General features: G+C 42.0%; 1 protein-coding gene across 1 annotated transcript in view; it reads left to right on the forward strand.

Moving 5' to 3' along the window:
• LOC115129643 (low-density lipoprotein receptor-related protein 1B-like) overlaps positions 1-24,677 on the forward strand; it is a 128,566-nt gene that overhangs the window by 99,540 nt on the left and 4,349 nt on the right. Inside the window, exons 74-83 of the mRNA XM_065018194.1 lie at positions 7,150-7,373; positions 7,616-7,722; positions 7,981-8,097; positions 9,623-9,796; positions 10,676-10,801; positions 11,513-11,677; positions 13,200-13,361; positions 13,602-13,776; positions 18,539-18,643; positions 23,042-23,118. Coding sequence (XP_064874266.1) covers positions 7,150-7,373; positions 7,616-7,722; positions 7,981-8,097; positions 9,623-9,796; positions 10,676-10,801; positions 11,513-11,677; positions 13,200-13,361; positions 13,602-13,776; positions 18,539-18,643; positions 23,042-23,118 — 1,432 coding nt within the window. The remainder of the gene's footprint in view (positions 1-7,149; positions 7,374-7,615; positions 7,723-7,980; positions 8,098-9,622; positions 9,797-10,675; positions 10,802-11,512; positions 11,678-13,199; positions 13,362-13,601; positions 13,777-18,538; positions 18,644-23,041; positions 23,119-24,677) is intronic.

Here is a 24,677-nt window from a genome sequence, read left to right on the forward strand (position 1 = left end):
CAGCTTGGAAAATTCCAGTATGTCATGGCTTTAGAAGCTTCTGATAGGCAATTGACATTATTTGAGTCAATTGGAGGTGTACCTGTGGATGTATTTCAAGGCCCACCTTCAAACTCTGTGCCTCTTTGTTTGACATCATGGGAAAATCAAAAGAGATCAGCCAAGACCTCAGGGAAAAAAAATGTAAACCTCCACAAGTCTAGTTCATCCTTGGGAGCAATTTCCAAATGCCTGAAGGTACCACGTTCATCTGTACAAACAATAGTACGCAAGTAAAAACACCATGGGACCACACAGACGTCGTACCGCTCAGGAAGGAGACACGTTCTCTCTCCTAGAAATGAATGTACTTTGGTGCGAAAAGTGCTAATCAATCCCAGAACCACAGCAAAGGACCTTGTGATGATGCTGGAGGAAACAGGTACAAAAGTATCTATATCCACAGTAAAACAACTCCTATATCGACATAACCCGAAAGGCCTCTCAGCAAGGAAGAAGCCACTGCTCCAAAACCACCATAAAAGCCAGACTATGGTTTGCAACTGCACATGGGGACAAAGATCGTACTATTTGGAGAAATGTCCTGGTCTGATGAAACAAAAATAGAACTGTTTGGCCATCGTTATGACCATCGTTATGTTTGGAGGAAAAAGGGGGAGGCTTGCAAGTCGAAGAACACCATCCCAAATGTGAAGCACGAGGCTGGCAGCATCATGTTGTGGGGGTGCTTTGATGCAGGAGGGGCTGGTGCTCTTCACAAAATAGATGGCATCATGAGGTGGGAAAATTATGTGGATATTTTGAAGCAACATCTTCTAACAGGGAGTCTTCAATAGGACAGTCAGGAAGTTAAAGCTTGGTGGCAAATGGGTCTTCCAAATGAGCAATGGCCCAAAGCATACTTCCAAAGTTGTGGCAAAATGGCTTAATTATGGATAGGTGGGATGGTAGTGTCCCACCTGGCCAACGTCAGGTGAAATGGCAGAGCGCCAAAGTCAAATTAAATTACTATAAATATGAAATGTTCATGAAATGACAAGTGCAATACATCAAAATAAAGCTTAACTTGTTGTTAATCCAGCCAAGGTGTCAGATTTCAAGAAGGCTTTACGGTGAAAGCAAACCAATGCGATTATCCGAGGACAGTGTCCAGCACACAAATGCATAACAAATCATTTTCAACCAGGGAGTTGAGACACGAAAGTCAGAAATAGTGATGTAATATATGCCTTACCTTTGAAGATCTTCTTCTGTTGGCACTCCAAAATGTTCCAGTTACATTATAAATGGTCCTTTTGTTCGATAAATTCCTTATTTATATCCATAAAAACTCAGTTTAGCTGGTGCGCTTCAATCAATAATCCACTCGGTTTCATACAAAATGAATCCCAAACGTTACCAATGAACTTATCCAAACAAGTCAATCAACATTTATAATCAAACCTTAGGTACCCTAATACGCAAATAAACAATAAAATTTAAGACAGAGAATCGTTATTGTCTTTACCGATTAACAAAAAGAGTGCGCTCTCTCGGCCATGCACTTGGAAACACTACAGCCAAAATGGGAGCCACTTAGAAAAACTACAACTTCTCCCTAATTTTTCCAAAAACCAGCCTGGAACTCTTTCTAAAGACTGTTGACATCTAGTGGAAGCCCTAGGAACTGCAATTGGGGATGATTTCGCCCTATTATGAAAGTGCCAGACATTGAAATCAGTGGTATGCTAAAAAAAATTCAGTTCTGTTATACTCACAGACATTATTTAAACAGTTTTTAGAAACTTTGGAGTGTTCTCTATCCAAATCTACCAATTACATGCATATCCTAACTTCTGTTCCTGAGTAGCAGGGAGTTTACTTTGGGCACGCTTTTCATCCGGACATCAAAATACCGCCCCCTATCCCAAAGAAGTTAACCTCTATCGGACCCCCCCCGAGTGACGATTGAGCTAATGTGATTAGCATGACATTGTAAGTAACAAGAACATTTCCCAGGACATAGCCATGTCTTATATGGGCAAAAATCTTAAATTATTGTTAATCTAACAGCACTGTCCCATTTACAGTAGCTATTACATTGAAAAATACCAGGCTATTGTTTGAGGAGAGTGTACAACAAAAAAACTTATCACGGCAACTGGTTTGATACTTTCACATCTGAAGGTAAATAATGTACTTACCTTCAGTAATATTGCTCTGATTTGTCATCCTGAGGGTCCCCCCCCCCCCATCTAGATGTGTGAAGGTTACTGTCTTTTCTGTAGGGAAGCTAATTATCCATAATTTATGACATTCCTGGGAGTGTGTAAACAGACATGTTTTATTGTATGTTCTCTATAGTTATGTACTTGAAAATGTATCAGTTGACCAATTCGGCACATTTGGGCAGACCTGATACAACATTTTGAACAGTAATATAATGGTTCATTGGATCAGTCTAAAACTTTTCACATACACTGCTGCCATCTAGTGTCCAAAAGATAAACTGAGCCTAGTCTCCTAAGTAATATAATGGCTTTTCTCTTGCATTTCAAAGCTGATGGAACAAAAACAAAATATTTAAAACGCATTTGTTTCTTTCTTTGTATTATCTTTTACCAGATCTAATGTGTTATATTCTCCTACATTAATTTCACATTTCCACACACTACAAAGTGTTTCCTTTTAAATGGTATCAATAATATGCATATCCTTGCTTCAGGTCCTGAGCTACAGGCAGTTAGATTGTCGTTTTAGGCGAAAATTGAAGAAGAAAAAAGGTCTGATCCTTAAGAGGTTTTTAAGAGAAAGGGGAGGAAGTACCTAGGAATTTAAAAGGACAACATCTTCCTATAGTCTTTAGGAAACTCAGAAGTATCCTTCTTTGAATAAAAAGTAGTGAAATTATGATTGATTAATTTGGGAGGGTACAAAGTTCCCCGTTTATTGTCCCTAATGACATCAATAGATGACAAATGGTCAGTTTGCTTCAGTTTCGTTGCCAAGTGCCTACTCAGTCTATTCGCGTTCTCATAGTCATTCTGTCTCGCTTTCAAATGAATAAATTCAGCCCTAGAACTAGTCACCATCTTTTTCTCAGTTTTAAATGGGGTGAGTTATCTCTGCCCATCTTTATTACTTCCCATAATGTATGTGGGCCTACCCCTGGTTGTGCATTAACCTGTAAGAAATCATTACTGCCAGTCAAAATGTAGTTTAAGAATTCCATACCACCATTTCTTAAATCTTGTGAATCCTGGAGAAATCTCAAAATAAATTGATAATGAATGGTCAGATAACAGCATAGTTGAATCTCTGCATGGGATGTACATTTCAGAAAAACAAGGGGGGTGAAGACATAATCAATTGGTGAGAAAGACTGATGATGGGGAGAAAATTAGATCATCTCTAGTACAAGGATTTCTTAGGGGCCAGGCATCCACAGTGTTCATGTCATCTAAAAAGGTCTTAATATAATTTGAAGGTGCCCAGAGTGCCAAGATATTAGCACTGGTGATATTAATAGTAGGATCTAGAGTCAGGTGAAAATCTCCCCCAAGGATGGTCACTGAGTCTGGGAAGTCTAACAATTTAAGCTTCAGGTTTTCAAAAAAGGATTTATCAAAAGCATTTGGTGCGTAAATGGAGGACAAACATAATGTAGTGCCATTAATAGTAACAGAGGTATAACAATACTGTTCATCAATGTCTCCCCCAGAGACCCCCACCTTCATATTAAGATTCCTCTTAATTACTTCGGTTTTGTTTGGGGCACAAGAGGAGGCTATTATCTTATAAAATATGTTCTGAAGTCTATTGATATCAGTGGCTTTCAAATGGCTCTACTGTAGTAGCCGAAATCAATATTTTTGCATTGTAAGTACTCTAAACAAGTTAAGACGAATCAAATCAAAACAAATGTATTTGTCACATGCGCCGAATACAACAGGTGTAGACCTTACAGTGAAATGCTTACTTTACAAGCCCTTGACAAAAAGTGCAGTTCAAGAAAGTCTTAAGAAAATATTTACCAAATAAACTAAAGTAAAAAATGATGAAAACTAACAATAAAATAACAATAACGAGGCTATATACAGGGGGTACCAGTACCGAGTGAATGTGCGGGGGTACAGGTTAGTTGAGGTAATTTGTACATCCAACAATGCAGTTTTAAGAAAAATAAGTGTTGAGTGAAAAAAACTTTTTTTTAAATATTTAAAACAAAATAACAGTAGTGAGGCTATATACAGGGGATACTGGTACAGAGTCAATGTGCGGGGGCACAGTTTAGTCTATCCATGAGTCAGCTTGAGATGTAAATATATCCAAGAGCCAGACATTTGAAAACACTTTGCACAGAGTTGAGATAGAAATACTGTTTAGACAGACACATAAATTAAAAACATGACATAAAACTCAAAATTAATCGTGCAGACTACAATTGTGAATGCATACAATTCTATAGTATTAAAATGTATTTAAATTAACCAACATTAAAAAAATATATAGAAAAGGCCAGTATGCCAGGAGACAGACGGGTTTACCCCGGATAGATCGACCGGTCCGTAGACCTGACTTGGCAGTCCCTTGGATGCTGACACAATATGTGGATGCCATGTAAACCTTTCCTGTGCTAGTCTACAAGTGTTGCGCTATCATATGGGCTGCTTAATTATCCATATATACTTTAAGCTAAACATCTGTAAAGATTTCCTATCTTTTCATTCAAAATCTTTCTCTCGAGCCACCAGTTCTGGTTATAGACCGCACATAGGCTACACGGACCCATAGAGATGTATTATTGACGAACGTGCAATCATTGGAAAACAAACTGGACGATCTACGATTAAGACTATCCCACCAACGGGGACATTAACTGTATTATCTTATATTTCACCGAGACATGGCTGAACAACGACATGGATAATATACAGCTGGTTAGCTTCTCCGTACATTAACATGACAGAGCAGCTACGTCTGGTAAGACGAGAGGCGTGTGTGTGTGTCTATTTGTCAATAACTGCTGGTGCGCAATGTCAAATATTAAAGAAGTCACGAGGTATTGCTCGCCTGGGGTAAAAGACCTCATGTTAAGTTGTGTACCACACTATCTACCAAGAGAGTTCTCATCTATATTATCCGTAGCCGTCTATTTACTAACACAAACCGATGATGGCAATAAGACCGCATCGAGCTGTATAAGGCCATAAGCAAACAGGAAAATGATCCTCCAGAAGAGGTGACCCTAGTGGCCGGAGACTTTCATGCAGGCAAACTTAAATATATTGTCATAGATTGCAGTCACCCAAGTCATAGACGGTTCTCCCTGCTACCACACCGCAATTGGTACCGGAGCGCCAAGTCTAGGACCAAAAAGCTCCTTAACAGTTTCTACCACCAAGCCAAGACTGCTGAACAATTAATCAAATGGCCACCTGGAATATTCATATTGAAACCCCCCACCCACACCCACCTTTGTTTTCTACACTGCTGCTACTCTGTGTTTATTTTCTATGCATAGTCACTTTACGCCTACCTACATGTACAAATTACCTCGGCCAACCTGTACCCCCGCACATTGACAAACTTGAATATATTACATTTGTTTTGATGGTAGCTCATACGACAGCCATGAGTGTAGCAAAGCGGGATTTCCTCAGTGGGTCTCTATACTCCTTAACTGCTCTGCCTATGAGAACAGAACAGGATCTAACAGCCACTCAATATCTCTGACATTAATTGGTTTGATTTGAGCCCTGGGAAAGGGAGTGAAGGGGACAGAACACAGGAGCCGCCAATGACTTTAAAGAGGACTGTAGCACTGATTTGACACTTGAACTGTAATTACACTATATACACAAAAGTATGTGGACACCCCATCAAATGAGTAGATTTGACTGTTTCAGCCACACCCATTGCAGACCGGTGTATAAAATCGAGCACACAGCCATGCAATCGCCATAGACAAGTATTGGCAGTAGAATGGCCTTACTGAAGAGCTCAGTGACATTCAACGTGGCACTGTCATAGGATGCCACCTTTCTAACAAGTCAGTTCGTCAAATTTCTTCCCCCCCGAGAGCTGCCCCAGTCTACTGTAAATGCAGTTATTGTGAAGTGGAAACATCTAGGAGCAACAACGGCTCAGCCTCAAAGTGGTAGGCCACACAAGCATCACAGAACGGGACCGGCGAGTGTTGAAGCGCGTAGTGGGTCAAAATCATCTGTCCTCGGTTGCAACACTCACTACCGAGTTCCAAACTGCCCCTGGAACCAACGTCAGCACAATAACTGTTTGTCTCACCATGCGCAATGCCAAGCGTCAGCAGGAGTGGTGTAAAGATCGCCTCCTTTGGACTCTGGTGCAGTGGAAACGCATTCTCTGGAGTGATGAATCACACTTCACCATCTGGCAGTCCGACAGACAAATCTGGGTTTGGCGGATGCCAGGGGGAGGCTACCTGCCCAAATGCACATTGCCAACTGTAAAGTATGGTGAAGGAGGAATAATGGTATGGGGCTGTTTTTCATGGTTCGTGCGAGGACCCTTAGTTCCAGTGAAGGGAAATCTTAACGCTACAGCATACATCCCAGACGATTCTGTGCTTCCAACTTTGCGGCAACAGAATGGGGAAGGCCCTTTTCTGTTTCAGCATGACAATGTCCTCTTGCACAAAGCGAGGTCCATAAATAAATATTTTGTTGAGATCGGTGTAGAAGAACTTGACTGGCGTGCACAGAGCCCTGACCTCAACCCAATCCACACCTTTGGGATGAATTGGAACGCTGGCTACGAGCCAGGCCTAATTGTCCAACATCAATGCCCAACCTCACTAATGCTCTTGTGGCTGAATGGAAGCAAGTCCCCGCAGCAACGTTCCAACATCTAGTGGAAAGCCTTCCCAGAAGAGTGGAGGCTGCTATGGCAGCAAAGAGGGGGGACCAACTCTATATTAATGGCCAGGATTTTAGAATGAGATGTTGACAAACAGGTGTCCACATACTTTTGGTCATGTAGTGTATTTTGACAGAGAGAGAGAGAGAGAGAGAGAGAGAGAGAGAGAGAATGTGTGTTTTTGCCGGCATGCTCTAAGTTTGTAAAACAATTTCCAGGTAAGGAGTATGAAAGTCATGTCAGTAAATGTGAAAACACATTCTTCTTCTCCAGTGTCCTGACTTCAGAAGGCCCAGGGATATATCTGCAGATTGGGTGACCGGCAACATTTACTGGACAGACCACTCCAGGATGCATTGGTTCAGCTACTACAACGCCCACTGGAGGAGGCTCAGATATTCCATCAACGTGGGCCAGCTGGGAGGGACAAACTGCTCTCGTCTCATCACAGACATCGCCGGGGAGCCTTACTCGATCACTGTTAACCCGGCTCGAGGGTAAGGTTAATCCTTACATTAATTACATGTTAGTCATTTAGCAGATGTTCTTAGCAATTGACAATTAGTGCAATCAACTAAAGTTGTTAGGTAAAACAACCACATATCAGATTTGCCCATTTTTGGACTATATTTTCTCTTTGGGCAGATACGCAACAAATTATGTCTGGCCCTCTGCCCTGTCCTTATTACCTGCTACAATGACCTATTCTTCCTTTACTTACTTCCTGTACTTCCCATAGGATGATGTACTGGACAGTGGTAGGAGACCACTCCCTCATCGAGGAGGCTGCCATGGATGGGTCTATGAGGAGAATCTTAGTGGAGAAGAACCTCAGGAGACCCAGTGGTAGGTGCTCTGGAACTCCTGGTCCTGTTGACATATAACAAGCGGTGCTTCAGGAAGCACCCGTAAGCAGGATGTATGGAGCGGTGTACTTGTCTGTTCATTTTCTACATATCATATCTCTTCTCATCAATATCCTGTTTCTTTTAGTGTCGAGTGATACATTTTGATAGAAAGCACCACTTGGTCAGAAGGAAAGTTTGGCTGCACTTTTACAACGGCTCACATAGAGAGCGACTAGTATGTTTTAAATCTTCACAGGACTTGCCATCGATTATTTCAACCAGCGTCTGTACTGGGCTGATACAGAGTTGTCTGTGATTGGGAGCGTTCGATTCGATGGATCGGACTCTGTGCTGGTGGTGAGCAGTGCACACGGTGAGCAAAGCACTGACTAACACAGAAGACATGCATGTCTTTAACCCTTTACACTGGTTGAAATGTGCCTATGTGGATGGGGCTGAATCTAAATGTTTCCTAGAGGAAGAAATATGGAGAGCCTATGCGTAACCATGGTAGCAATTAAAAGGGAACAGTTTGGGGATTATGGGGAAATGATTAGACTAAATGTGATGACACAACAGTTCACCAAACACAAGACTGAATCCATTACCCGGTTGAATTTATGTGCATTTTACATGCTGATAACTAAATCTGAAAATGCTCGGGATACGTTCAGTAACGTGATAAGAATATTCGTAGAAAATCTGGGGGTAGGTGCAACATAAGACAAAAAATGGCGGGTTTGAATGAGAGGTCTTACTGGTGTTTCCAAGTGGTCACACACCTCTCCAAAGTGTGCACAGATCCTAAGTAGTTTCAATGAAGTCAAATAACGCCTTCAACTATAAGGTACTTTTTTCTGAGCTCTGCTAGCTGTGCCGTTGAGGAATTAGAGCAAGCACACTTGTAGTTGTTTTGTTGGGAACACAGCCCTGCATCCCCACCTTTACACAATGACTGTTGTTTGCTCAATCCAAAAAATGGTCCATGTTATAAATCGTAATCTGAGTCAGTTGGGCATGGCTGGTTGAGAGCTTGTTCTATTGCCAACATGACTAGCTAAATTATAAAATACGACCGTGCAGTGTTAGGCTTTCTCCAAGGCAATTCAGAGATGCAAGTCATTCATTTTGGCGCGCATAGAATGGAGTCATGAGTGCATTGAGATGCGTGTGCCACTGCAAATTCGCCTCACAATGCAACAAACACAGGCTCAATCGATTCAGGACAACCCAGGGTATGATGCCATGTCATCTTGTAACTCTTAACGTAGTGATCCTAAACGTTGACAGTGTATATTACATGAGTTTTATGATATGGAAATGTGAAGCTCGCATTTGGACTCGCGGGTGTTTGGCATCAAAGCAGTATTTTAATCAGCCTCAACATCTCGTCTTTCAAACTACATTGAGTCATCTTAACTCATGGCGTTTGCCTCGCTCAGACAGCCAAGAATGTGCTAAAGCTAGCGGGAGGGATGGGGGTGAAATATCGCGTGTGGTGCTCAAGTTTCAGAGTGGCTGTCAGTCAGCCCCCATATGGAGCTCTGATGTCATGTACTGTATAGCATGTTACTGTACAGCCTGTATAGCATGTTACTGTTACTGTACAGCCACTTCTTTCCAATGTAGGCGCTTATCAGAGTCCAAATCTGCCATTTTCAACCCTTATACAGGTATGAGAGGAAAGGCTGCATCTTTTTTAATTGTCCATTCCCTCAAGTTGTTGTCATTCTTATCAAATGTGCTCGGCTCATCCCTTCAAGGGTGGAGGGTAGAGCAATAGAACATTTTGCTAAATATGGTTTTCTATTATTTGGAATTCAGATGAATTATTGAAGGACCCACTTTCTCCCGTACTAGTCTAGTGTTACTGTTGTTACCACTTGTTCTGTCCCAAGGTCTTTCGCAGCCTGTAAGGATTGATATCTTTGAGGACTATATCTATGGGATCGGGATGAGGAATGATGTCTTCCGGGTCCATAAGTATGGAAAACAGCCAATGGAACGGCTCCATCTGGGGGTAGAGAGACCCTCCATTATCTTGGTCCTCCATCGATTCAAACAGCAAGACGGTAGGCTTTATCAATCACTTTCTCTTTCCCTATTTTCTCTCTTTCTGTCTCTCTCACTCTCACTCTGTCTGTTTGTGTCTGTCTGTCTGTGTCTCTCTCTCTCTCTCTCTCTTTGTCTCTCTTTTTGTCTCTCTCTCTCTCTCTCTCTCTCTCTCTTTTTTGTCTCTCTCTTTTTGTCTCTCTTAATATCTCTGGCTCCCTCTCCCTTTCCTCTCCTATTCCCTCTCTCCAATGACTGCTGGCAGTTGTTTGTTTACTGTCGTCTGGTTCTGCGGGTGTTCTGTGAGAGTTGAATGACAATGTGGTCATCTGCTTGGTGGGAACCCTACTTCATGCCTCTGTATGCCACTCCTAAGGGCCAGTTGAAGCCCTCCCCGATGCCTCATTATCCCCAGCTCCAGCCCAGAGGATCACACTGTTATTCTCTCTCAGTTAAACACAATAAAAAAGGATCTCATGTTTGACTTTGAAAAGCTTGAGCCTTTCATAAGCACAGAATATGATTTTCTCTTAGTGTGTGTCATCTTGATATTCATTATTTTGTTGTCTGTGTTACATAGTGTATTGTGTGCTGTCTGTGTTACATAGTGTATTGTGTGCTGTCTGTGTTACATAGTGTATTGTGTGCTGTCTGTGTTACATAGTGTATTGCGTGCTGTCTGTGTTACATAGTGTATTGCGTGCTGTCTGTGTTACATAGTGTATTGCGTGCTGTCTGTGTTACATAGTGTATTGTGTGCTGTCTGTGCATTTCACACCTACTGCAACCAGCCAGGTCCCCACAAACAACACAGTGGTGCGGAGCACAGTCGTCTATGTGCTACACTCCACAAACTCACACATCCTGCTTTCTAACCTTTATCCCATTGGACGTGTCAGTGTCCAATCCGTGCCTAAGGATGGACTGTGATTTCCTGTGTCTGCTCAACCCTGCCGGAGCCAGCTGTTTCTGTCCTGAGGGGACCACGCTAGTAAACAGGACTTGCAGGGACACCAACACATCAGGTACATTAAGACACCAATGAGTTTGGTATAATACGCCTTCCTGTCAACCAGCTAGCTATGCAATGAGAAGGGACACTATAACATCTCAGAACAGTAGACTGCAGTGACACTAACATATCAGAAGAGTAGGCTGCAGGGACACTAACATATCAGTACAGTAGACTGCAGGGACACTAACATCTCAATACAGTAGGCTGCAGGGACACTAACATCTCAGTACAGTAGGCTGCAGGGACACTAACATCTCAGTACAGTAGGCTGCAGGGACACTAACATCTCAGTACAGTAGGCTGCAGGGACACTAACATCTCAGTACAGTAGGCTGCAGGGACACTAACATCTCAGTACAGTAGGCTGCAGGGACACTAACATCTCAGTACAGTAGGCTGCAGGGACACTAACATCTCAGTACAGTAGGCTGCAGGGACACTAACATCTCAGTACAGTAGGCCTGGTCACCCTGCAGTACTTTCATTTGATCCACCTCCAACTGAGACTGGATCTTTCATATATATCTTTCCTATGCTGAGTAAATTGGAGTGAAAGTGAAGGTACCATGCAAGCAGTCCTGCATAGAACAGTCAGTACAGCCCATTTGAGTTCCAGCCTTTTAGAAAGGTGGATTAATCTACTCGTTAGATATTAATGGGAGCAGGTCAAGGTTGCCATGGTTTTAATCTTAACACGTGGGCCTACATCATTTGCTTTCAGGAGAAATGTGTCACCCTGCCTGCGAGAACGGAGGGCGATGCATCACCAACGAGAAGGGGGAGCTGCGATGTTACTGCTGGCCAAATTTCTCCGGGGAGCGCTGTGAAGTCGACCACTGTAAAGACTACTGTCAGAACGGGGGCACATGCTCAGGCTCTTCCATAGGTAAGCCTCTTCTGCTACGTGTGTGTGTGTGTGTGTGTGTGTGTGTGTGTGTGTGTGTGTGTGTGTGTGTGTGTGTGTGTGTGTGTGTGTTCCCTGTTCTTCCACTGGGACCTCCAGGACAGGAGAGGGCGCTCATCCATCCGTGACTATGGGAAATGAGCGTTGGGACCAAGGCCCCTGTCCTGTCAGCCAATGAGATCCTTCCCACAGATGCCAGTTCTGCTGTGACAACTTCTGGCTTCATGACTGATAATCTGCTTCTAAATAACTATCGCTCTGCGTCACATGTGTCAAACGTATTCCATGGAGGGCAGAGTGTCTGCAGGTTCACTCCTCTGCTGTACTAGATGGATCAATTAAGGTCACTGATTAGTAAGGAACTCCCCACATCTGGTTGTCTAGATCTTAATTGGACACCAATCTAATGGAAATAACTCAAACCAGCAGACACCCCATGGAATGAGTTTGAATCTCCTGCTTTGTGTAGTTGTTGATGGGACATTAGTGAGCATTTGTGCCAGTGCTTCCCAGTGTCAGGGAGCCATACGAAAGTGCAGTTCAAAACCCCTTCGTTTGACTAACCCTGAGAGATGTAAGCTATAGATGTATCTGAAAATACAGTATGTATGGCCCCACTTTGGTATTGCATTAGCGAAGACGTCAGTACCACCATGAATATGCACGGCACGCTTCACGTCTGGCATTGCTATCTATTTTTGAACAGTTGTTAAAACACATCTAAAGTCCCCAAAGTCCAGGTTCTGTTACAGTAAATGCATAGCAAGGTTTATTTTTCTCTCTCTTCAGAATAAATCATTGAGAGTGGAGATATAAATAAATGGCATGGATCAAGCTTCTCTCTTTTCTTTCTCTTCCGATGACATTTTTGGGAGGAAATGAGGTGGTCAAATATTTAGGCGTGAAAGAACAGTTCAATGTTAGTGTTGGCATGGCGACATCAGTGACAACTTACCTCTTATAGCTGACAGATGGAACATCAGGGGGAAGAACTTCAGACACACACAGTAAGTTTCTATTCATCCCAGTCAGGAGCGGGCAGCAGATTGTTGTGTTTCAGATGTAAGCTCTCCAAGCGGTCATAGGACCAGTGTGAAACCAGTTAAAATCCTTCCAGTGCAAATAGACATGGCTGTTTAGAAAACATTGGACCTTGGGGGTCTCTTTGTGGACATCACCTTGGATGGGAATTGGTTTTGAATCTCTCATATGAAATGTGAGAGAAATCACATCTGCCTTGTGTTTGCTTGCTTTTCCATTATGACGTTGGACAGAGGACATGCTTGTGATTATATTTATATCAGCTACAGAATTTGGAGCCAATTTCAATAGATTGTCAAATAAATCAAACTACAACCCCCCCCCTCTCTCTCTCTTCCTCCCTCCTCCTCATTCTCGCTCTCTCTCCTCTCTTATTTCCCCCTCCCTCCCTCCCCTCCCTCCCTCTCTTTCTCTCCCTACCTCCATCCATCTATGTCTCTCTCTCTCTCTCGATATCTCTTAGGGAGGCCTACATGTCGTTGTGCTGTGGGGTTCACAGGGCCGGTCTGTGAGAGGAAGGTGTGTGACAACTACTGTCTGAATGGGGGCACCTGTGACGTCAGCAGGGGGAACCAGCCAGTGTGTCGCTGTATGGCCGAGTACACTGGGGAGCGGTGTCTCCACCGTGAGTCAGATACACACACACACACACACATACACACACACACACTAAGATTGGCCTGTTTTAGGACAAGCAATCAATCCATATTACGTGTTGCATTCAGTCTCACTTCAAAAGCTGCTTGCTTGCAATGGCTCAATATCAAGGGCTGAACAAATAGATGTTGCACTGATTTATACAGTGGAAGGCCAGGAACGTAACACGTGAAATAAATAAGCTTGTTTACATCCACCTTGGTTCCAGATATCTGCCATCACTACTGTGCCAATTCGAAGGCTTGTACTCTGTCGAGCAAGAGCCACGTGGAGTGTGTGTGTTCAACCAGATATGAGGGAGTGAAGTGTGAAGTGGACAGATGTCTCCAGTGTCGAGGGGCACCGTGTATTGTCAACCCGGAGACAGACAACGTGTCCTGCAAGTGAGTATCATCTGAGTAGAATAGGTCACACTTGATTTGGATAGTCCAGACAGTATGACCATCTGTAAAGACGGACTATCTGTTGATAAGCAACTGCTTGCTAAGGTTAGGGTTAGAACATGGGTTAGAGTAAGGATTAGTTTAGGGTTAGAACAGGGGTTAGTGTAAGGATTAGTTTAGGGTTAGAACATGGATTAGAGTAAGGATTAGTTTGGGGTTAGAACAGGGGTTAGAGTAAGGATTAGTTTAGGGTTAGAACAGGGGTTAGTGTAAAGATTAGTTTAGGGTTAGAACAGTGGTTAGAGTAAGGATTAGTTTAGGGTTAGAACAGGGGTTAGAGTAATGATTAGTTTGGGGTTAGAACAGGGGTTAGAGTAAGGATTAGTTTAGGGTTAGAACAGGGGTTAGAGTAAGGATTAGTTTAGGGTTAGAACAGGGGTTAGAGTAAGGATTTGTTTAGGCTTAGAACAGGGGTTAGAGTAAGGATTAGTTTAGGGTTAGAACAGGGGTTAGAGTAAGGATTAGTTTAGGGTTAGAACAGGGGTTAGAGTAAGGATTAGTTTGGGGTTAGAACAGGGGTTAGAGTAAGGATTAGTTTAGGGTTAGAACAGGGGTTAGAGTAATGATTCGTTTGGGGTTAGAACAGGGGTTAGAGTAAGGATTAGTTTAGGGTTAGAACAGGGGTTAGAGTAAGGATTAGTTTAGGGTTAGAACAGGGGTTAGAGTAAGGATTTGTTTAGGCTTAGAACAGGGGTTAGAGGAAGGATTAGTTTAGGGTTAGATCAGGGGTTAGGGTAAGGATTAGTTTAGGGTTAGAACAGGCGTTAGGGTAAGGATTAGTTTAGGGTTAGAACAGGGGTTAGAGTAAGGATTAGTTTAGGGTTAGAATAGGGGTTAGAGTAAGGATTAGTTTAGGGTTAGAACAGGGGTTAGAGGAAGGATTAGTTTTGGGTTAGAACAGGGGTTAGAGGAAGGATTAGTTTTGGGTTAGAACAGGGGTTAGAGTAAGGATTAGTTTGGGTTTAGAACAGGGGTTAGAGTAAGGATTAGTTTGGGGTTAGAACAGGGGTTAGAGTAAGGATTAGTTTGGGGTTAGAACAGGGGTTAGAGTAAGGATTAGTTTAGGGTTAGAACAGGGGTTAGAGTAAGGATTAGTTTAGGGTTAGAACAGGGGTTAGAGTAAGAATTAGTTTGGGGTTAGAACAGGGGTTAGAGTAAGGATTAGTTTAGGGTTAGAACAGGGGTTAGAGTAAGGATTAGTTTGGGGTTAGAACAGGGGTTAGAGTAAGGATTAGTTTAGGGTTAGAACAGGGGTTAGAGTAAGGATTAGTTTGGGGTTAGAACAGGGGTTAGAGTAAGGATTAGTTTAGGGTTAGAACAGGGGTTAGAGTAGGGATTAGTTTAGGGTTAGAACAGGGGTTAGAGGAAGGATTCGTTTTGGGTTAGAACAGGGGTTAGAGTAAGGATTATTTTGGGTTTAGAACAGGGGTTAGAGGAAGGATTAGTTTAGGGTTAGAACAGTGGTTAGAGTAAGGATTAGTTTGGGGTTAGAACAGGGGTTAGAGCAAGGATTAGTTTAGGGTTAGAACAGGGGTTAGAGTAAGGATTAGTTTAGGGTTAGAACAGGGGTTAGGGTAAGGATTAGTTTAGGGTTAGATCAGGGGTTAGGGTAAGGATTAGTTTAGGGTTAGAACAGGCGTTAGGGTAAGGATTAGTTTAGGGTTAGAACAGGGGTTAGAGTAGGGATTAGTTTAGGGTTAGAACAGGGGTTAGAGGAAGGATTAGTTTGGGGTTAGAACAGGGGTTAGAGTAAGGATTAGTTTAGGGTTAGAACAGGGGTTAGAGTAAGGATTAGTTTGGGGTTAGAACAGGGGTTAGAGTAAGGATTAGTTTAGGGTTAGAACAGGGGTTAGAGTAAGGATTAGTTTAGGGTTAGAACAGGGGTTAGAGTAAGGATTAGTTTAAGGTTAGAACAGGCATTAGGATAAGGATTAGTTTAGGGTTAGAACAGGGGTTAGAGGAAGGATTAGTTTAGGGTTAGAACAGGAGTTAGAGTAAGGATTAGTTTAGGGTTATAACAGGGGTTAGCGTAAGGATTAGTTTAGGGTTAGAACAGGGGTTAGAGTAAGGATTCGTTTGGGGTTAGAACAAGGGTTAGAGGAAGGATTAGTTTAGGGTTAGAACAGGGGTTAGAGGAAGGATTAGTTTAGGGTTAGAACAGGGGTTAGAGTAAGGATTAGTTTAGGGTTAGAACAAGGGTTAGAGGAAGGATTAGTTTAGGGTTAGAACAGGGGTTAGAGTAAGGATTAGTTTAGGGTTAGAACAGGGGTTAGAGTAAGGATTAGTTTAGGGTTAGAACATGGGTTAGAGTAAGGATTAGTTTAGGGTTAGATCAGGGGTTAGGGTAAGGATTAGTTTAGGGTTAGAACAGGGGTTAGAGGAAGGACTAGTTTTGGGTTAGAACAGGGGTTAGAGTAAGGATTAGTTTAGGGTTAGAACAGGGGTTAGAGTAAGGATTAGTTTAGGGTTAGAACAGGGGTTAGAGTAAGGATTTGTTTAGGGTTCGAACAAGGGTGAGCGGAAGGATCAGTTTAGGGTTTGATCGGGGGTTAGGGTAAGGATTAGTTTAGGGTTAGATCAGTGATTAGGGTAAGGATTAGTTTAGGGTTAGAACAGGCGTTAGGGTAAGGATTAGTTTAGGGTTAGAGCAGGCGTTAGGGTAAGGATTAGTTTAGGGTTAGAACAGGGGTTAGAGTAGGGATTAGTTTAGGGTTAGAACAGGGGTTAGAGGAAGGATTAGTTTTGGGTCAGAACAGGGGTTAGAGGAAGGATTAGTTTTGGGTTAGAACAGGGGTTAGAGTAAGGATTAGTTTGGGTTTAGAACAGGGGTTAGAGTAAGGATTAGTTTAGGGTTAGAACAGGGGTTAGAGTAAGGATTCGCTTGGGGTTAGAACAAGGGTTAGAGGAAGGATTAGTTTAGGGTTAGAACAGGGGTTAGAGGAAGGATTAGTTTAGGGTTAGAACAGGGGTTAGAGTAAGGATTAGTTTAGGGTTAGAACAAGGGTTAGAGGAAGGATTAGTTTAGGGTTAGAACAGGGGTTAGAGGAAGGATTAGTTTAGGGTTAGAACAGGGGTTAGAGTAAGGATTAGTTTTGGGTTAGAACAGGGGTTAGAGTAAGGATTAGTTTAGGGTTAGAACAGGGGTTAGAGTAAGGATTAGTTTAGGGTTAGAACAGGGGTTAGAGTAAGGATTAGTTTAGGGTTAGAACAGGGGTTAGAGTAAGGATTAGTTTAGGGTTAGATCAGGGGTTAGGGTAAGGATTAGTTTAGGGTTAGAACAGGCATTAGGATAAGGATTAGTTTAGGGTTAGAACAGGCATTAGGGTAAGGATTAGTTTACGGTTAGAACAGGGGTTAGAGGAAGGATTAGTTTTGGGTTAGAACAGGGGTTAGAGTAAGGATTTGTTTAGGGTTAGACAAGGGTGAGAGGAAGGATTAGTTTAGGGTTAGATCGGGGGTTAGGGTAAGGATTAGTTTAGGGTTAGATCAGGGATTAGGGTAAGGATTAGTTTAGGGTTAGAACAGGCGTTAGGGTAAGGATTAGTTTAGGGTTAGAACAAGCGTTAGGGTAAGGATTAGTTTAGGGTTAGAACAGGGGTTAGAGTAGGGATTAGTTTAGGGTTAACACAGGGGTTAGAGGAATGATTAGTTTTGGGTTAGAACAGGGGTTAGAGGAAGGATTAGTTTTGGGTTAGAACAGGGGTTAGAGTAAGGATTAGTTTGGGTTTAGAACAGGGGTTAGAGTAAGGATTAGTTTAGGGTTAGAACAGGGGTTAGAGTAAGGATTAGTTTGGGTTTAGAACAGGGGTTAGAGTAAGGATTAGTTTAGGGTTAGAACAGGGGTTAGAGTAAGGATTAGTTTGGGGTTAGAACAGGGGTTAGAGTAAGGATTAGTTTAGGGTTAGAACAGGGGTTAGAGTAAGGATTAGTTTAGGGTTAGAACAGGGGTTAGAGTAAGGATTAGTTTAGGGTTAGAACAGGGGTTAGAGTAAGGATTAGTTTAGGGTTAGAACAGGGGTTAGAGTAAGGATTAGTTTAGGGTTAGAACAGGGGTTAGAGTAAGGATTAGTTTAGGGTTAGAACAGGGGTTAGAGTAAGGATTAGTTTAGGGTTAGAACAAGGGTTAGAGGAAGGATTAGTTTAGGGTTAGAACAGGGGTTAGAGGAAGGATTAGTTTAGGGTTAGAACAGGGGTTAGAGTAAGGATTAGTTTTGGGTTAGAACAGGGGTTAGAGTAAGGATTAGTTTAGGGTTAGAACAGGGGTTAGAGTAGGGATTAGTTTAGGGTTAGAACAGGGGTTAGAGGAAGGATTAGTTTGGGGTTAGAACAGGGGTTAGAGTAAGGATTAGTTTAGGGTTAGAACAGGGGTTAGAGTAAGGATTAGTTTGGGGTTAGAACAGGGGTTAGAGTAAGGATTAGTTTAGGGTTAGAACAGGGGTTAGAGTAAGGATTAGTTTAGGGTTAGAACAGGGGTTAGAGTAAGGATTAGTTTAAGGTTAGAACAGGCATTAGGATAAGGATTAGTTTAGGGTTAGAACAGGGGTTAGAGGAAGGATTAGTTTAGGGTTAGAACAGGGGTTAGAGTATTCTCCTGAACTCCTGTCTCCATGGTTCAGGCCTTGCGTTATTTTATTCATGCGTTATAAATGTGCTTTGCAACACTTTATGAAGTCATTGCCATATTCCTTTCCTGTCCTTACAGCTGCAGTAATGGCAGAGTGGCAGCCACCTGTCAACTGTGTGATGGATACTGTTACAACGGAGGAACCTGTCACCAAGAGCCTGAGACCAGCCTGCCGTTCTGCCAGTAAGTCAGCACATTTGTTTTTGTATTTCTATTGATGATATTTCTTTCAACTGAGTAGGTTGTCATCGTCAGTTGTCATCATCAACTAGTGGCAAAAGATCCGAATTGTGCTGCCTGTGTAAACGCAGCCATTGTGTTTTGTCTTCATTCTGCTTTCAGTTGTATCACACACACACAGCACTGATGCAGTACAATTAGTGGTATTGAAAGTGGTTGTGTGGTTTTGCTGTGCGAGACAGAGCGAGTACTGTAGTAGAGACGGGATTAGACCCAAGATACTAAAATGGGAACGTAGTAGAAGACAATGAGGTCTCACCCTGAGGTGGCTATTACCATGTTTTTTTCCAAGAGAAAAGGGTTTCAATTTTCCTTTCTCTCTTGCAAATTGTATGATCTCCTACATTCAAGTACACAGAGGCTTTTGGTTGTGTTTGTTTCTAGGGCTGGCATCACTCACAAGACGCTTTTCAAAGTTGATCAATCCTTAGTTGCGTCATCAATTTTTTTAACTTTTGGAATTAATCATATTCAGTATTATACAGTCTGTATAGCCAAATTAATAATATATACCCATTGATTCAAGAGGACCACAATGGAAATAAGTCCCAGACTTTATTGTGCGTTATCCTCAATGATTTTATTCATGTGCATGTATGGCTTTTTCAAGTTTTTTGTGTGCTTGTTTTGTAAAATGGTCGAATGAATAAACTAAACTCAACCTAAAGATTCTTGAATAATATAACGTATAAATGCCTCATGAGCTTAGTTCAACTCTCCTACCCCATCAGAACCCAAAATGTAATCTTATTTTACTCCAAATGCTTGTAAACAATGTAAATGTAAACAAACACTGTGTATCCTTAAAGCATTGTTAAACTACAATTGGCATATCATGGACGGCCAGCCCTTGCATCCGTAGCTCTGTCTATCAATTTGAGAGTGGTTACATTTCTCCAGGCCCACCCCTCAGCATATTACCAAAACAGAGGTGGGGTGCAGCTTTGTTATTGTTTCAATTAAGGATTCTAGATTTAAGCAGTATGCCTAGATACTGTTAGATAACACCGCCTCCAATACTACAGCTTTGAATGAGCGGTTTCCCTTTTGGGAAATAAAAAAATATATATATAATAATGTGTGTCCTTGTTTAGTTCGTTTTTTTGCTTTTATCTTTGTCATCCAATTGCTTGTTGTATTGGGTTGGTGGTGGAGAAAGACAACACGCACCTAGAGGGCTTTACACTACCGGTCAAAATATTTTAGAACACCTACTCATTCAAGGGTTTTTCCCCTATTTGGACTATTTTCTACATTGTAGAATAATAGTGAAGACATCAAAACTCTGAAATAACACATATGGAGTCGTGTAGTAACCAAACAAAGTGTTAAATAAATCAAAGTATATTTGAGATTCTTCAAATAGCCACCCTTTGCATTGATGACAGCTTTGCACACTCTTGACATTCTCTCAACCAGCTTCATGAGGAATGCTTTTCCAACAGTCTTGAAGGAGTTCCCACATATGCTGAGCACATGTTGGCTGCTTTTCCTTCGCTCTGCGGTCTGACTCATACCAAACCATTTCAATTGGGTTGAGGGCGGGTGATTGTGGAGGCCAGGTCACTCCATCACTCTCCTTCTTGGTAAAATAGCCCTTACACAGCCTGGAGGTCTGTTGGGTCATTGTCCTGTTGAAAAACAAATTATATTCCCACTAAGCCCTTGAAGATGGGATGGCGAATCGCTGCAGAATGCTGTGGTAGCCATGCTGGTTAAGTGTACCTTGAATTCTAAATAAATCACAGACAGTGTCACCAGCAAAGCACCCCAACACCATCACACCTCCTCCTCCATGCTTTACGGTGGGAAATACACATGCGGAGATCATCCGTTTACCTACACTGCGTCTCACAAAGATATGGCTGGTGGAACCAAAAATGTCACATTTCCACCTGTCTAATGTCGATTGCTTGTGTTTCTTGGCCCAAGAAAGTCTCTTCTTCTTATTGGTGTCCTTTAGCAGTGGTTTCTTTGCAGCAATTAAAGCAATTAGAGCATGAAAGCCTGATTCACTCAGTCTCCTCTGAGCAGTTGATGTTGAGATGTTTCTGTTACTTGAACTCTGAAACATTTATTTGGGCTGCAATTTCTGAGACTGGTAACTCTATTGAACTTATCCTGCAGCAGAGGTAACTCTGGGTCTTCCTTTCCTGTGGTGGTCCTCGTGAGAGCCAGTTCCATCGTAGAGCTTGATGTTTTTTGCCACTGTACTTGAAGAAACTTTAAAAGTTCTTGAAATGTTCCGTATTGACATGTCTTAAAGTAATGACGGACTGTCATTTCCCTTTGCTTATTTGATCCGTTCTTGCCATAATATGGACTTGGTCTTTTACCAAATAGGGCTATCTTCTGTATACCCCTCCTACCTTGTCAAAACACAACTGATTGGCTCAAACGCATTAAGAAGGAAAGAAATACCACAAATGAACTTTTATCAAGGCACACCTGTTAAGTGAAATGTATTCCAGGTGACTACCTCATTAAGCTGGTTGAGAGAATACCAAGAGTGTGCAAAGCTGTCATCAAGGCAAAGTGTGGCTATTTGAAGTGTAAAATATATTTAGATTTGTTTAACACTTTTTTGGTTATTACATGATTTGATAGTGTTATTTGATAGTTTTGATGTATTCACTATTATTCTACAATGTAGAAATGAGTAAAAAATAAGGAAAAACCCTTGAACGAGTAGGTGTTCTAAAACATTTGACCGGTAGTGTGTGTCATTCTCTAGGTCTCAAACAACAATCTGGGGCTGTTCCTGCAGTTGAACCTATTTTGCTCCCACTTGGCGTGACATTAGATGGATTGCTTGCCATAAATGCTTTGCTTTCTCACCTGAACACGCACACATCCTATGGAAACACTAGGATGAAATAGGGCCTAGCTGCATCTGTTCGATTTCATACTTCGTATCCTCCAATGGCCCGAGCTGGTGGTCTGTGAGAATGTGTTGTGCTCTACCTTCTTTTATCTATGTGTCCAAAATGGCACCCTATTCCATATGTGGGCCCTGGTCAAAAGGAGTGCGTTATATAAAGAATAGGGTGCCATTTCAGATGCAGACTTTGTCTCTGTGTTCCTCAATATATGATTCGTTCATGTGGCGATAATTTCTCTGTGCTGCAGCTGCACGCCTGGGTTCTTGAACCAGCGCTGTGACCAGCGGGCCAATCCATGTGATAACTACTGTCAGAATAAAGGGATTTGCACGTTAACCGCCTTAAACAAACCCCAGTGCAAGTAGGTCTGACTTTTACCCCTCCTCTCTTCCCTGGCTCCCTTCCCCTCCTTCCTCCTCTCCTCATCTCCTTCCCTCCTCCTCTCCTGCCATTTCCGAGACCAGCCCTCACTCTCTCACTATCCAGCAGCGTCCACTCTGTACATCACTCCCCGACTCAGAATCTCACCAGTACCTCTGTCTCTGTCTGTTGTCTAACATATTGTACAATAGAACCCCTTACAACACATGTTCCTCGTTCCCTCATTCACAGCACAGACACGCCTTACGTTTCTCTCTTCGCCCTAGCCTCTCAAAGCATGCAGTGAAAACAGGACAATAACGAAGTCTCTAAGTGATCGAGAACAACTTTCTGCAGCTAAGCATATTCCCAAGCAACCAATGGTGTGATTTATATAGGTCAGCTACAAGCTGTCATGCCCTTCAGGACTATGATTCATGTGGTACCTGCAGTGAGCCACAGTCCCTCTAATGAAAGTTTGATTAAATGCTGCTTACAGTCTATTTAATATGAGCTAATATCATTTCATCATCATGCGGTCCCCCTTGTCAGATTACATATAGCGTAATTGCATGTCTTACTCTCCTCTGGGCAAGGGAGGGGAATGAGAAAAGTAGTAATGGATCATTGTCTCTGGATTACATCCAAACCTTGATGGGTCCCATATGGCACCCTATTCCTTACATAGTGCGCCACTTTTGACCAGATTCATATGGTCCCTGGTCAAAAGTAGTGCAAAATCAAGGGAAAAGGGTCCCATTTGGGATGCAGACTTCGTGTGAGATTATGCTTATTTTCTTTCACTCGATGAGGGAATGAATTATGCATGCATGTTCCCTGAGACTTTACCAAATGAGGAGATGAAATTAAGAGATGTGTGTGCGTGTCACCAGGAGACTGCTGAGGGGAGGGCGGCTCATAATAAGGGCCGGAACGGCACACCTGGAAACCATGTGTTTGATGTATTTGATACAGTCATCACCACGAGCCCGTCCTCCCTAATTAAGACGGCTATAGTGTGTGTACACCATAGCCTTCTTGTTAAAGAGATTTGGTTTGACCAACAGACAGCTATTCATACTCATTGCGACTTTTCTAGGTGTCCAGCTGATTGGTCAGGTACACAGTGTGAGAGACCTGCCCCCAAGAACAGTCTGTCTGGCAACATCAGCGGGGGTGAGTAGTTATTGGAAAGAGTTGTGAAGAGACTCTCTCTCTCTCACTTGTTTGCTCGCTCGCTCGCTCTCTCTCACAAACATACAGATGTAAGATCTTAATTTGATCACTATTTTGTTGCTTAATATGTGCAAACTTGTGGTGTATTTGAGTTTAAAAAGGCTTCTAAAGTTTGATGTCCACTACGGAAAATGTATAAACCCCTACAAAAATGTCCATTAATTATAATCCAGGTGATAATTCATATTTCCTGTTGCTGCAGGATTATGTTCCTGTTGTAGCAAACTGGCTCAAATTAAGATCCTGCATCTGTACAGACACACACACATTCACACACACAAACATAGACACAAAATCCTACAAAAAAAATACAGTCTATTTTCACTTCTAAAAGTGCTATTGTCTGGATTTGGAGACCTTTTCAGACTCTTTGAACCACCCTACCCTCCCAGAGATTGGTATTTCATCTTGGTCTGCAGTCTGAAATTTCACTGTCGACTTGCTCTCAAGGCTTAACTGTGCAGACTGAGCCTTTTACCTCCATGGACTGACTTTAACTTTAGCAGAGCCATAGAAATGCAGTCCCCATATATAGAACCTTGTTGGAAAGTTATTTTTCCAACCCCTGAAGCTTTTTGGATGTTAACATATTGTATTGTTTCACTACAGAGAGGAGGGAAGTATGTTACGTATTGAACCTGTTTAACTTCTTGCGTCGAGCCATCCCGGATCCGGTATCGTGACTACAGCCTCAAAGCTCATTACCATAACGCAACGTTAACTATTCATGAAAATCGCAAATGAAATGAAATTAATCTATTTGCTCTCAAGCTTAGCCTTTTGTTAACAACACTGTCATCTCAGATTTTCAAAATATGCTTCTCAACCATTGCAAAACAAGCATTTGTGTAACAGTATTGATGGCTAACGTAGCATTTAGCGTTATCATTCAGCAGGCAACATTTACACAAAAAAACAGAAAAGCATTCAAATAAAATCATTTACCTTTGAAGAACTTCAGATGTTTTCAATGAGGAGACTCTCAGATAGCAAATGTTCAGTTTTTCCTGAAAGATTATTTGTTTAGGACAAATTGCTCCGTTTTCTGCGTCACGTTTAGCTACGAAAAAAAAAACCTGTATCCAGGATTGTGTAAATCTATCCGCAAGCTCATTAGCATAACACAACGTTAACTATTCATGAAAATCGCAAATTAAATGAAATTAATGTATTTGCTCTCAAGCTTAGCCTTTTGTTAACAACAGTGTCATCTCAGATTTTCAAAATATGCTTCTCAACCATTGCAAAACAAGCATTTGTGTAACAGTATTGATGGCTAACGTACCATTTAGCGTTAGCATTCAGCATGCAACATTTTCCACAAAAACCATAAAAGCATTCAAATAAAATAATTTACCTTTGAAGAACTTCAGATGTTTTCAATGAGGAGACTCTCAGATAGCAAATGTTCCGTTTTTACAAAAAATATTATTTGTGTTGACTAATCGCTCCGTTTTGTTCATCGCGTTTGGGTAAGGAAAAAATAATAATAATAAGTC

This window comes from Oncorhynchus nerka, linkage group LG5 (assembly GCF_034236695.1).
Source record: "Oncorhynchus nerka isolate Pitt River linkage group LG5, Oner_Uvic_2.0, whole genome shotgun sequence".
NCBI classification, from domain to species: Eukaryota; Metazoa; Chordata; class Actinopteri; order Salmoniformes; family Salmonidae; genus Oncorhynchus; species Oncorhynchus nerka.